Source organism: Amblyraja radiata, chromosome 19 (assembly GCF_010909765.2).
Source record: "Amblyraja radiata isolate CabotCenter1 chromosome 19, sAmbRad1.1.pri, whole genome shotgun sequence".
Lineage (NCBI taxonomy): Eukaryota > Metazoa > Chordata > Chondrichthyes > Rajiformes > Rajidae > Amblyraja > Amblyraja radiata.
Window position 1 is genome coordinate 15,936,063 of NC_045974.1, and position 14,346 is coordinate 15,950,408.

At 43.2% G+C, this 14,346-nt stretch overlaps 1 protein-coding gene across 1 annotated transcript in view; it reads left to right on the top strand.

The window, feature by feature from the left end:
* The window catches only part of dgki (diacylglycerol kinase iota), a 120,180-nt gene that overhangs the window by 41,396 nt on the left and 64,438 nt on the right, over positions 1–14,346 (top strand). Inside the window, exons 4-8 of the mRNA XM_033037743.1 lie at positions 1,878–1,952; positions 6,607–6,663; positions 8,474–8,542; positions 9,429–9,500; positions 10,085–10,201. Coding sequence (XP_032893634.1) covers positions 1,878–1,952; positions 6,607–6,663; positions 8,474–8,542; positions 9,429–9,500; positions 10,085–10,201 — 390 coding nt within the window. The remainder of the gene's footprint in view (positions 1–1,877; positions 1,953–6,606; positions 6,664–8,473; positions 8,543–9,428; positions 9,501–10,084; positions 10,202–14,346) is intronic.

A 14,346-nucleotide genomic window follows, 5' to 3' on the forward strand; every position in this document is an offset into this window, starting at 1 on the left:
TTTTTTGCAGCAGCATCACAGGTTCATGACACTTTGACATTGCTGAGGTGATTTAGTTAATGCACAATATAAAGGTCGGCTGAATAAAACTATACTCTGTATGCCAGCTCCTCTGGACTTGGGGCTGCTGGAAATTCTGTAGATTCGCCAAGACAGAGTCACCTTCTTAAAATGAATGGCTTGTGATGTAATCTGGTGAGGGAGGGGGAGGAGGGTGATGAGTGAACTGTATTTGTGAACAAATGGGCTTTCATTCAGAAGCCACTGAACCAAACCTCGTGCAGCAGCAACAGTGTGCAGATTATCAATTGGTGAAAGACATAGAGTGACTCCCACTGAGAGTTAGTGATGAACTGGACAGAGAAAGAACCTATTGAAACAGTCGGTAAACTTGATGTAAACTGAAGAAGGGTCTTGATCCGAAACATTACCCATTCCCTCTCTCCAGAGATGCTGCCAGTCCCTGAGTTACTCCAGCATGTTGTGTCTAAACTTGATAAATAAATCCCTATCTTTGGTATTGGTTTGTTGTTGTCATGTGTGGCCAGATATAGTGAACAACTTAGCTTTGCGTGCCATCTAAATAGATAATACCATGCAAGGGTACAATCATTTCATATAGGCAAACAACAGGTAGTGCAAACAGATAAAGAAAGTGTAGGATATGGTGTTACAGCTACAGAGGAAGTGCAGGTGCAATAAAAGTGCAAGGCCCTCAATGAGGTAGATTGGAAGATCAGTAATATGTTCTTAGAATATGAGAGGCCCATTCAAGAATCTGATAAAAGCGGGCTAGAAGCTATTCTTGAATCTGGTGGTAAAAAATTACATCACAGAGTGAAACTCGAAGGTCAGAATGAGCAAAGCAAAAAAGGTCCTTGGAGAATGTTATTTTGAGGAAATCAATGAATGGCTTCTCTGTAGATTATTTAGTAAACCAGAAAGTCACTCTGTATTACTGATTAAATCAGAGATTCTCTCCTGCATAGACCATGAAGTACACCAGGGAGTGATGCATCGTGCATTTCACATTGAATAAATCAGGAAGAGGGACGTAATGGAGATCACTATCGTACTGTGGTGCCACCACTGGTAGAGCTGCTGCCTTATAGCCCCAGCATCTTGGGTTCAGTCCTGACCTCTGGCTGTTCGTGCTCAGTTTGCACGACCTTTCTGTAACCAAGTGTGTTTTCTCTGGGTGCATCGATTTCCTCCTGCATCCAAAGATGTGCAGATTGCCAGGTTAATTAGCATCTAAATTATCCCGAGTGTGCAGGTGAGAGATTGAATCTGGAATGGAATCGCAATGGAAAATGGTTGTTAACACGTTAAGTACCAGCATGCAATACACTGTATGAAAATCAGCATGACACCTTGTGACGGCCGGAGTTACTAAATCAGAGTGAAGTCCGGGGCAGGTATGATTATTAAATGCATCATGAGGTGACCACAATAGGAGTGACCTGTAGCAGTTATCTATTATTGATAAATTAGAGAGTTATCTTCAGTGATGTTCATTGTCCACACATCGGAGAGTAATCTTGGAGAGGTTCGCAGTGTATCACTCAACGAGTAACCCAAGTAAAAGTCACAGAGTAAACTAGTATAACCAGTGATGATGATCATTAAAACTAGTCAGAAAATGACCCGAGTGAAGACTACTGTGAGTAGATCAGAGAGTACACCAAGAGAAGATGTTTGTTAGCAATGCACTGAGCCCCAATTGAAGATCACTGTGATTAAATGAGGTGAAGACTATTGGGAATAACCAGTGAAGATCATAACAATTTAAATATTTATTTGGATGGATTCTGTACTTCTGTCGCCTGGCTCCTTTGCATTTAACGTTAAGTTTTTTTCAACTTAATATTTTACAGAGGTCAGTTCCAAGGCGGAAATGTGCAGCCTGCAAGATAATTGTGCACACAGTGTGTGTGGAGCAGCTGGAGAAGGTAAGGGTACCACCTGTCCTCCAACATTGGCCCGGTATTTTGCAGGTCAACATATCCAAGTAATTAGACAGTTTTGGCAATATCTATCCCATTGTTTGCTAATTCACCTTTCTCTTATTGTCCCAAATCAGGACTAACAAAATGGTCCTGGTGGCACTTTAATAAAGTGATTCCATCCCAGGCGATGATAACATTTATTTTCTAGTCTGGAATTTGTTATCAATCCAAGATCTTCAGAAAGCACAGCTAAATCAGCTAAATAATCGCATTCAAATGGTTGAATTAAAAATAACATAATTTCCATCTAACTGAGCTTCCAGGTCAAATTCTGCATTTTTATTGCTCATTGAAAATCACTAAGCAATTGTGATTTTTTTTAAAAGAAAGGTTAAAAATATTTACATTTCCTAAAGGAAGCAACAAGAAAATGGGATGCAAAAGCAGAATGGTGTTTTGTAGCATGAGAAATGATGTATTAGCCAGGGCTCGTGGCTAAAAAGGGTTTCACCAAATTCTGGATACATGCCTCTGTATCTCCGACTGCCCTGCGTACTCTGTAAAAGTTAGTGCGGAATTTCTTCCATCTTTCGGTACAAGCCCTTTATAGATTTCTGGTGGTGACACAACCCACTGCACAAACCCACTGCATTGGGTTGTGTCAGAAAATGGCAGTATGGACTGATCTGGGCAACTGGAGTGTTTTTCTCCAGAGATTTGGAGAAATAATTGACTAGAGTTGTGTAGCAGTGCAGGTGAATAAAGGGCCCTTTGGCCCATCATGTCTTGGCGCAACATTTTGCTCATTGACACCAATCCCAATTGGCCACATTAGGATTGTACTGTTTGTGTCTGTCTACATGCTTATTAAGCAGAGTTATTTTCATAAGTGATCGGAGCAGAATTAGGCCATTCGGCCCATCATGTCTACTTCGCCATTCAATCATGGCTGATCTATCTTTCCCTCACATCCCCATTCTCCTGCCTTCTCCCCATAACTCCCAAACCCGGTATCTGCTTTCACCATCACCTGTGGCAGTAGTTTCAGCGATCCACTACTTTCTGTGTATAAAACCTTATTCCTTAGATCCCCTTTAAAATCTTAGACTTATGCCCTTTTGTTTTTGATACCCTGTATCATAGGAAAAGGATTTTGACTATTTATACCTCCCGTACTTATATATTTCTATCAGGCCCATCATATTCAGCCTTATAACCAGATCGTTTGTCGGCGTGGACCCGGTGGGCCGAAGGGCCTGTTTCTGCGCTGTATCTCTAAGCTAAAGTCCTCCAATCGAACAACATGCTGGTGAATCTCATCTACTTAATTTCTAACAGAGCTACGTCTTTCCTATTGTGTGGTGACCAGAACAGCTCCCTTATACAAGTCTGGCTTGAAGAGTGTTTTGGTAATTCTGGCTTCCCTGTGAATATTGGATGGGTATCCACTTAAAAAAATCATTTAGTTTACGCCTCCACCTACGAACAACAATTAATTAGCATCAAGCTGATATGAAAGAGGCAGTGATAAAAATGAAAGGCTTTTCTGCTCATTATACAACTTGATAATGTAATAGATAATCATACGACTTGATAATGTAATATGGTACCGAGAGTGTACTTCTAGTATATTGCTTTATGGAAATGGATCTCTGAAAATTATTGTCCAATACTTCCACAAGCTTCAATGATTATTAAATGTTTACTGTCAAGGTGGTGCACATTATTGATGCAACCTCTTTTAAACTACTGTGGGCAGCAAGAACACCTTAGGACGTGTTATAGAGTCCAAGTCATACAGCGCGGAAACAGGCCCTTCAGCCCAACTTGTCCATGACGCCCAAGATGGCTCATCTACACTAGTCCCACCTGCCAGCATTTGGCCTATATTCTTCTAAAGTTTTTCTATCCATGTATCTGTCAAAATGTATTTTAGATGTCGTTTTGGTACCTGCCTCACCTCCCTCCTCTGACAGTCTGTTCCATCTACCACTCACTGTGTCAAAAAGTTACCCCTCGGGTTCCTATTAAATCTTTCTCCTCTCACTTTAAACCTATGTCCTCTGTGTGTGCAACATGTGCAACATGATAACTCCGGGCATTAGTTGCTCAGACTCAGGCTGATTTTATTCTCTTTGGAGGATTCTTGGACAACTTGGGGATTTTAAGGATGTCTTTCCAATCTCCCAACCTACCTTGTTGTCACCCTGGCACTTTTTTTTATCTGCACATTTTCTGTACTTGTAAAATGATATTCTTAACTCTGTCTTTTTTCTTCTTTTGCACTACCTGTTGTATTCATGATTTGTCAAATATGATTTGATTGTAGTCATGTATGGAATGATTTGTCTGGATAGTACCCTGTACACAAAACCAAGTTTTTCACTGTGTCTCGGTACATTTTATTGGCTTACCCCTTCCATCACTTGAATCACTCTACCATAAACGGACACTTCACAAAGCCCGCAAGATCATCACTGACCCTACTCACCCTGCACACTATGCCTTTCAGCTACTGCCCTCTGGGAGGCGTTACAGGTCAATTGCCTCCAAAACAACCCGTTTCAAAAACAGTTTCATTCCTACCGCAATTAACTTTTTAAGCTCCGTACGGTGAGGAAATACGAATAAGCGTGGCCCTTATGCATTATGAAATGTGTCTGTTTGTATGTATATCTACGTCACGAGTTGAATGTTTGATGAAATGTTGGAACCTGTATCGAGCTGTACTGAGAACAAATTCCACCAGCCTGGCTGTGTGGTCATTAAAAAATACAATACAATACAATGTGACAATAATAACGCAATACTAATTTTTAAGTGTTAGGAACACAAACTTCAGTATCAAACTTTGAGATCTAAATATGAATTTTGCAATGCTCAGTTGAAAGACATATCTGCATAGGATTTCTCAATGGAAAATAAGCTTCCCAACTCAAGCAGTTGCTTCACAAGTGCTGGATGAATGTGTGGTATGGAATGGGACCAAGGTTATATGAAATATGGACAAATGGAGATTGTGATGAGATAGAGATGTAATCTCTAAAGATGAACATAGACGGAATTTGAGGTGAATCAGAGGTTGTTCTTGTCGAAGTAGACATACAGGTGATGTGTGTAACGATATTGATGAGATTGAAAATAAACTTTAAAATGAGGTATTATTGGAATTGGAACAGATATGGAATTGTGAATAATTATCTGCGAATCTTCAGTTACTGACACAGTGGAAATATCATGCCATAAAAATGTATCTCATCAGGCAGTGCTGATGTAGGATCTGCAGATTGCGTGTTATTTGGAAAATGTTCTTCTTTTGTTCAGTGTGATGCCATCAGCCACCGCACAAACCATGTTGTGCTGTTGAAAATCTGCCTTTGACCTTTTGACCAGTGTCTTGAAGGTGACCTGATTTGGCCCCAATGCTAAACACAACCAAATCGCAGCACACCAATCCTGGATGCAATCCAGTGCAGAGAACCTGTTCCCTCTGGAGGGGGTGGCAGGAAAGAATGGGGCTAAACATGGAGCCACTTTAGCAGGTGTTAATCTACTCGTGTCCTGGAATTGGTCAACCCCTCTATAAGCTTGTGACAGGCCAGTCAGTGAAAGTTTGTGAGAAATTCAATAGCTCATGAAGTCCAATGCATCATGCATTATCGAGCAGGTCTTGCACACTCAAGACTTTTTCTCAATGTACCTGACCAATGTGCAAATCTGAGGTTCAAGGCTCGGTCTGAGAGGAGTCACGAGAGGTTTGAAGATGATGTCCTAGTTTTCAAGCCAACATCTCTCACTCAACCAGCACAACCAGATACAGATTAACAATAACTTCAGTGTTACATTTGGGTGCACTACACCACTACTTAAGTGCAGGGCCTAACTACTTAACTTAAGGTCGGCTCAGTGACGCAGCGGGTAGAGCTGCTGCCTCACAGCACCGGAGACCCAGGTTTGATCATAACCTCGGATGCAGCCTGTGTGGAGTTTGCACCTTCTCCCTGGATTTCCTCCAGTTTCCTCCCAGAGGCTTGTGGATAAATTAGCCTCTGTAAATTGCCCCGAATATGTTAGGAGTGAACACAAATGTGGGCTAACATCGAAATAATATGAACGGGTGATCGATGGTTGGTGTGGACTCAGATGGGCTGAAGGGCTGGTTTCAATGTGACTGTATATCTCTAAAACCAAAAAATACGTGTGAAACCCTTTGGGAAATTAACTGCAGGGGCTAATATGGAGTAGCTGGCTCCTCCAATCGACAAGTAAAAGCTGAATGAATTAATGTGACACGTCACAGTGATAGTCTTTGTTTTGCAAAACGATGGTATGCAAAGAGTCGCCACGCAAAGGACGCCGACAAAGTTAAGTGCTTAGCTTTGTCTGGGTTTCTCAAGTTTCCTTTGCCCCCGGTAATCAATGAACTTAGATGGGAAACAAACACATCTACCCTTGTCCTTGTGGATTTGAAACCACAGTTATCCATTCATGGATAATCCCAAACTGGAGCACAATGAAATAGTAGGCCATGCTTACTGTGCACTAAGCAACTAGCTGCGTATTTTTTCAGAGCCTCTCCTACATTTCCCGCAGTGAATGATGGACTGGGAAGGAAAAAAACCTAACGGTGAACTTTTTTATTGTTTGCTTTATTTAGATAAATTTCCGTTGCAAGCCAACCTACCGAGAAGGAGGCAGTCGTTGTCTTCGAGAGGTAACATTATAGATCTACGTTGCAACTCTTGTTTTGCAAGATATAGACACAAAAAGCTGGATAGGCAGCATCTCTGGAAAGAAGGAATGGGTGACATTTCGGGTCGAGACCCTTCTTCAGACTGGTTAGGGAAAAGGGAAACGAGAGATATAGACGGTGATGTGGACAGATAAAGAACAATGAATGGAATATATGCAAAAAAGTTACGATGATAAAGGAAACAGGCCAATGTTCGCTGTTTGTAGGATGAAAATGAGAAGCTGGTGTGACTTGGGTGGGGAAAGGTTAGAGAGAGAAGGAATGTCGGGGCTACCTGAAGTGAGAGAAATCAAAAATCATACCACTGGGCTGTAAGCTGGCCAAGCGAATTATGAGATGTGTTCCTCCAATTTGCGTGTAGCCTCACTGTCAGTGGAGGAGACCGAGGACAGAAAGGTCTGTGTAGGAATGGGAAGAAGAATTAAAGTGTCCAGCAACCGGGAGATCAGGTTGGTTCACACAGGCTGAGTGAAGGTGTTCCGTGAAACGATCACCCAGTCTGCGTCTGGTCTCGTCGATATATAAGAGTCCACATCTTGAACAACGGATACAGTAGATGAGGTTGGAGGAGGTGCAAGTGAACCTCTGCCTAAGTGCTCTTGTTTCACAATATATTTTGAAATTATGATATGAAGAACAGAATCTCTCTTGATGCAGGGAAATATTATATTTATCAATGGACCCGTACCTTTTAGAGGAGCCACAGTGAATGGTGACCCTTTAGTTGGGTAAAATAATTGTTTGCCTGGTGTGCTGAACAATGCTAATGGCCTCGGATTATGTTCACTATGCAATGAATTAATTATGAGCAAGTGGATGTATAATTTGGAGCTGTAGTGGATGCAATTGGGAGGATATCATCAGAGACCCGATCACTATAGATTCCCTCCAGCACTAGGGTGAAAACAAGGTCCGATGCAGTTGTGAAGGTCTCTGCAAATGAATAGCAATGGGAGGGAAATGTTGGAGGGTGGCCAGTGTGTGTAGATGTGTAGCTCGTTCTGCAGCCCATCGGGGACTTGCCATTCTGGAGCAGAACAGTCCCATCAGTTACGTACATTCCCTGTTCATTTCATTATTACCCTGCAGCTTACGCCCCTCATATACCCATCGACTCCCCCTTTGATTTGTTTGTCATAAATTTTAGGAGCGGAATTAGGCCATTCGGCCCATCAGTTCTACTCCGCCATTCACTCACGGCAGATCTATGTTCCACCCTCAACCCCATTCTCCAGCCTTCTCCCACAACCCCTGACTCCCTTACTGATCAAGAATCTACATCAGCAATGTAGATTAAGCTACCAGCACGTCTTTGAACGTGAGGGGAAAGCAGAGCAGCCACAGGGTCATAGGTAGAGCAAGCAAACTCTACACAGACAGTACCTGAGGTCAGGATTGAACCTGGGTCATTGGATCGGTGAGGTAACAGCTCCCTGTCCACACCCAATGGGTTTGGTGGGGATTGTAGCTGTGCCTGGTTTGTCTTATGAAATACAAGAATGCTAACATGCTGTGCTATTCCAAGGCCCCTGCACTGTGTTATGATATTAATTGTACTCTGTGTTTATTTGTGGGTAACCTGTGGGTTGTTTATAGTCTGTAGATCTATCAGTTATTTTTCAAAACCCACGACAATGTTGGTGATCAGAGCCAGCCGAAAGAAAACAGCTCCTTTAAGTAGTAGAGAATTGGGTTACATTCCTGTTGAGTTATATAACGCCAAACTTAAAAGACAATGTTTTAGAGTCGTGCGTGTGTGTGATCTCTTCAGCAGAGCTTTGTCAGACATCACTGGGTTCACAGACGCCGTCAGGAAGGAAAATGCAAGCAGTGTGGGAAGGTATGAATCAGTTCATTTTGCTGCCAGTAACCATTTGTTTCCTCTCTGTAATATCCCAACCCTTTTTCTCGTCAGAGTCAAGGCAAGGGTGCCAATTGTTCAAGTAAAACTTGAGGGTACTTTTCAACACTGCAGCCGTGCGGGTATTTCCTCTATTTCTGATGAGGAGCGAGGGGGGCGTGTATGGGTTCTTGTCCCTAAACCGAAGGTTAAGCTTAACTGGCCTTTGATTGGAGCTGCCGTTACACTATCACGTGGGCCCCTCTACCTCAAGTGAAATAATGAGCTGAAGTTACAACTGAGGAGAACACCAGTGTCGAAAGTACTCCAGCATGACAGTCCTTCAAAGCTTCAGCTGAGAAATTAGGAATTATCCTTATGGTTCTCCATTAACCTCTAGATCTCATGATCAGCTCCACATCATTGGGATTTGGCTCTGTGATCATCTGATGCACTGATGCAATACTCTGGCAGCCCAAACATGAGATTGGCCACTCCTGACGGCCGGGCGAGAGGACTTCTCCATCCTCTGGACATCAACTCTCAAAGAGATGAAAATGCTCCCATTCTTTTTCCACTTTGTTGGACATCCATTGCCAAGATTGTGTTTCTTCAATCTGCTCATGATTTTAGTGGACATCGGTAAATGTGAGGGGAAGGTGTTTTAAGGATTTGAGGAAAATGTATTTTGCACACACTGACAGATATCTGGATCGTGCTGCCAGAGGCAATGGAATCAAATACAATCACTACGTTTTAGGGTCATTTAAAATAAATAAGGCATGCAAGATTTTAATGGAAGCAAATGGGATTCGTGTAGGGGGTTGTGGGAGGAAGGGCTTGTGTCTGGGCTGTACAATTCAGTGACTATGACTCTATTTTCTAGGGTTTCCAGCAGAAGTTTTCATTCCATACGAAGGAAATCATAGCCATCAGCTGCTCCTGGTGCAAGCAGGCAGTAAGTAGCAGCCACTGTTGCCTAAAGTAGCCTCAATATGGCTGGATGAAGTGCTGTCACTTTACTAGTGTGTTGCCTAGCTGTCTTTTGGAACCATTTAGGGAGAGAGAGGAATAGAGCTAACATTTCAGATTATGAGATTTTATGAGAACAGTTCTCCGTCATGTTTTGCTGTAGAGTGGGTGGCCAAATAGAAATGCTTCGTAAAATACTTTAACTTAAAAGAGAAGAATAGCGACACGGTGGCGCAGCGGTAGAGTTGCCGCCTTACAGCGCCAGAGACCCGGGTTCGATCCTGACTACGGGTGCTGTCTGTACAGAGTTCGTACGTTCTCCCCGTGACCGCGTGGGGTTTCTCCGAGAACTTTGGTTTTCTCCCACACTCCACAAAGACGTACAGGTTTGTCGGTTAATTGGCTTGGTATAAATGTAAATTATCCCTGGTGTGTGTAGGACAGTGTTAGTGTGCGGGGATCGATCGCTGGTCGGTGCAGACCCTGGGGGCCGGAGGGCCTGTTTCTGCGCCGTATCTCCAAACGAACCAAAACTAATATGTATTTGCCAACCTGCTTTTTCTCTTTCAGTTTCACAATAAAGTGACATGTTTCATGTTGCATCACATCGAGGAGCCATGTTCGTTAGGTGTGCATGCCGCAGTCATTATACCCCCAACATGGATAATAAAGGTGAAAAAACCACAGGTATAAAGCACAGAGCGCCTGTCATCTGCCCCATCTCCATTCTCAGTATTCTCTGTGTGGGTTTCTCCATCATTAGGGAGCCTCAGTATGAGGTAGGGTTGACACCATATCAAGTTCAACAGTACCATAACCATGTTCAAAAATATCCTGGTCGAAGCTAACCAAGATATTTAACCACTCCACCAGCATGCCATTGTTCTTGTGACTGTTGCGTGTGGCATTACGCTTTGGCTGACATGATAATGTTGACTGTATCTTGTTCAAAGAAGTGGAATATTTTGTACTAGTTTTGTTGATGACCATTGCATTCTGCATGTCCTTCTATGAAAATGTGTTACAAGCACCTCACTTGAATCAAAGCATGAGCATGGTTAAATAAACATGTTATACAATGCATGGAACGTAATTATTGGCTCCTGTTATAAACCAGGTTGATAGGAGTTTATGTATAGAAAACAGTTTGTATAAAAAAGAAGCGGAATATTAATCGTGGTGGAAGTTATTTAACTTGAATATTGATTGAGAAAATAGCAGAGAAAAATTGATGGGAAAATAGATATTGTTCTTTGTGGAGTTCTTTGAAAAATTAACACTGTTAGCGATTATTCCTAATCTGATCTTAAGGCACATCAGAAGTCTTGCACTAATAGGGCTCAGTGATTGCTTCAGTTAACTGTGGCTTTCTGGTGAACGCCTCACGACACTAGCTACTCTTTGCCTTCTCTCTTGATGACATGGAATTCTATCCTTACGGCCTCTACCATGTCAAGTAATCGGGCTTTTATACATAACATTGCTCAGGCTGTTGTATGCATCCACAATTAAAAAAATCAAACCAAGTCTGCAACCAATTGATCAATAACCTCCCCTCCATCAGAGGCGGATGTTTACACAATGCTTAATGCCACGTGCACTCCTGTACAAATACAGCAACCCATGCCTGCAAGTGGCGAGACCACAACAATATTCAGACAGATAACCATTCATTCCTCTTGGAGGCTCTTGACCCGAGACGTCAACATTCCACACTTGCCTCCTCAGGTGCTGCTTGACCCGCTGAGTTCTTACAGCGGTCTGCATTTTGTTTCCAGATTCCAGTATCTGCTGCCTCTTTTATCTCAACAGTCAGCTAGAAGCTTATAAATGTCATGTAATAGACTTGGCACAAAAGTGCCAGGCAATGACCATTATATTCAAGATTCATTCACTCTCTCCTCTAGTGACATACAGTGACTGCAGTAGGCACCTGCTATAAAATGCAGTGCCGTTATTTGCCCAAACTACTCAAAAGTTAAGTGTTTTATCGTCATGTGTCTCAAAATGGAGCAATGTAATTCTTACTTGCAGCAGCGCAACAGATATGTAAATATATTACTCTGTAAAACCTATAATAAACAACAACAAAAGTTCAGTAGAGATTTAAAAAAAACAGTGCAAAGTCAAAAATAATGTCCCCAAGTATAGGTTGGTCCTATTTGGAGGTTGTAGTGTTTAATAGCCTGATGGTTGCAGGGTAGAAGCTGCTCCTGAACCTGGACGTTACAGTTTACAGTATCCTATACCTTCCCGATGGCAGGAGTGAAATGAGAGTGTGGCCAGGATGGTGTGGGTCTCTGATGATGCTGGCTGCCATTTTGTGGCAGCGACTCCTGTAGATCCCCTGGATGGTGGGGGAGGGGGGGAGTCAGTGCCATTCCCTCTACAGATGATGCCTGACCCATTAGGTTCCTCCAGCTCTGTGTTTTTTGCTCCTGTTGCAGAAACTGCTTGCATATCTGCAATGCATGTATGGCACCTGCCAAACAGGTGACCTCTACTGCCCAGAGGGAGAGGGGCTGCGGGTTCAGGAGAACGCTACCACCCTGGCTAGGAAATGTACAGCTATTCCTTCACCATCACCGAGTCTCAATCCTGGACCTTCTTCCATCGACAAAGGGACGACATTGGCTCAAATGGTCAACTCCCCCCATGTTGAGGGCAATTAGTGTTGGGCAATAAACCCTAACCCACGTACAGCTTATATCCTGGAACTAGTGTTCAATACTACAGGCTTGCTGTTAGTTCTGCTGTTGTCAACGGGGACATTGCGTCACACACGTGCCCTGTTGAACCGTTCTCCTTTCTCTGCTATCTAAGGTGGAGTAGTTTCACAGGGCAGTGGGCACAATTCGAGGCAGCATTCACAACACAAACTTTGTTAACCTTGATTCCAACAGGCTAAGGTTATAGCTGTCAACTTGGCAGAATTAGCAGTCGGTTCCACAAGATTATGCGTCGCAGATATGCAAGCTGCTTCTGCAAGGGGAGCAAAAATCACAATGCTGGAGGAACGTAGTGGATCAGGCATCATTTGCAGAGGGAATGGGCAGACGATGTTTTGGATTCAGGACCCTTTTTAAGGCTTTGGAGAAGGAGGAAAAGAGGGCTGGGGTGGCATAAGTGTCTCTCTCTCTGTCTGTCTCTCTGTGTGTCTCTCTCTCTCTGTCTCTCTCTCTCCGTCTCTCTGTCTCTCTCTCCGTCTCTCTCTCCGTCTCCATCTCTCTGTCTCTCTCTCTCTGTCTCTGCTCTCTGTCTCTGTCTCTCTCTGTCTCTTCTCTCTTTGTCTCTCTCTGCCTCTCTCTGTCTTTCTCTGTCTCTCTCTGTCTCTCTCTGTCTCTCTCTCTCTCTCTCTCTGTCTCTCTCTGTCTCTCTTTCTCTCTCTGTCTGTCTCTCTCTCTCTCTCTGTCTCTATCTGCCTCTGTCTCTCTCTCTGTCTCTCTCTGTGTCTCTGTCTCTCTGTCTCCCTCTGTCTCTCTCCCTGTGTCTCTCTCTGCCTCTCTCTCTCTCTGTCTCTGTCTCTCCTTCCACAGGTCTTTTGCCTCCATTGTTTGGAAAATTGAAACTTACCTGAATAACAAGGGCTATCGGCCTCTGGCTGTACACCTTGTGGATGACCAGGAGAAAAATGTCATGCCGTATATATGCAAATTAAAATTACATTAATGTTGCACACCTGACCCATCATATTGTAGATGATGTGCTTCCTGGAGCATTGGAGATTGAGAAATAAGGCCCATCTCTCCTTGGCTACTGGCTCTTGTCCATACTCCAGTTGCCAGGCAGAATAACCCAAGATACCGGGTGTTGCATCCTCCGGAGTACACCAAGGTCTTCACAAGTGTGCATGGCTACAGCAAATGACAGCAGCTCACCATCTGTAAGCTCAGTGTTTAATTGAAGCATCACAACAGGAGGAGAAGGAAAGGCTGAGGAAGAAGTGGAGGTGAAAGGGCAGGTGCCAGGATCTCAGCAGGCGGGAGCACCTCTCCTGACCCAGTCAGGATCTTTCTCACTACCTGGAGGTTCTCTCAAGGATTTCATCCCACTGACAGTTCCCCAAATAAGCAACGACTCAAGTGTAGCCTCCTGCACACTTTAATGTTCATTTGCTGAGGAACGGCATGGCCAGTTAGCTGTATGGACACCTACTTTACACATAACATTAAAAAGGCCTAATCTCATTGTTTTAACCTTCATCTAAGATGAGAGCTGCAATAAGCTGGGACAAATGCTGGTCACAACAGTTGATCTACAACCTCTGAAGGACACAGCATTTCTTTAGCACTTGTAGAAACATAGAAAAATAGGTGCAGGAGTCGGCCATTTTGCCGTTCAATCCGACACCGCCATTCAATATGATCATGGCTGATCATCTAAAATCAGTACCCTGTTCCTGCTTTTTCCCCATATCCCTAGATTCCTTTCGCCCTATGAGCTCAATCTAACTCTCTCTTGAAAACAGCGACAAGGTTAGGGGAAGGAGTGAAAATCACAAAATTGATGGAAATCTGACATAGGGGCAGAAAATGCTCGAAACACTCAGCAGGTCAGGCATCATCCGTGCAAAGAGAAACAGGTCCATCAGGGTCATCAACTGTTTCTCTCTCCACTGATGCTCCCTGCCCCTCAGTGTTTCCATCATTTTCTGTTTTTATTGGAAGCAATGACTATTTTTATATCTTTAATCAGCAGATTAAACCCAGTGGTTTTGAGTTATGAAAAATACAACAAAGATAACAACTGTACTCACACAAATGTGTCAGCACTTTCTGAGGAATAATTGGGATTTGTTATAGACAAGTGCCGTGATTAAACTGCATTACATA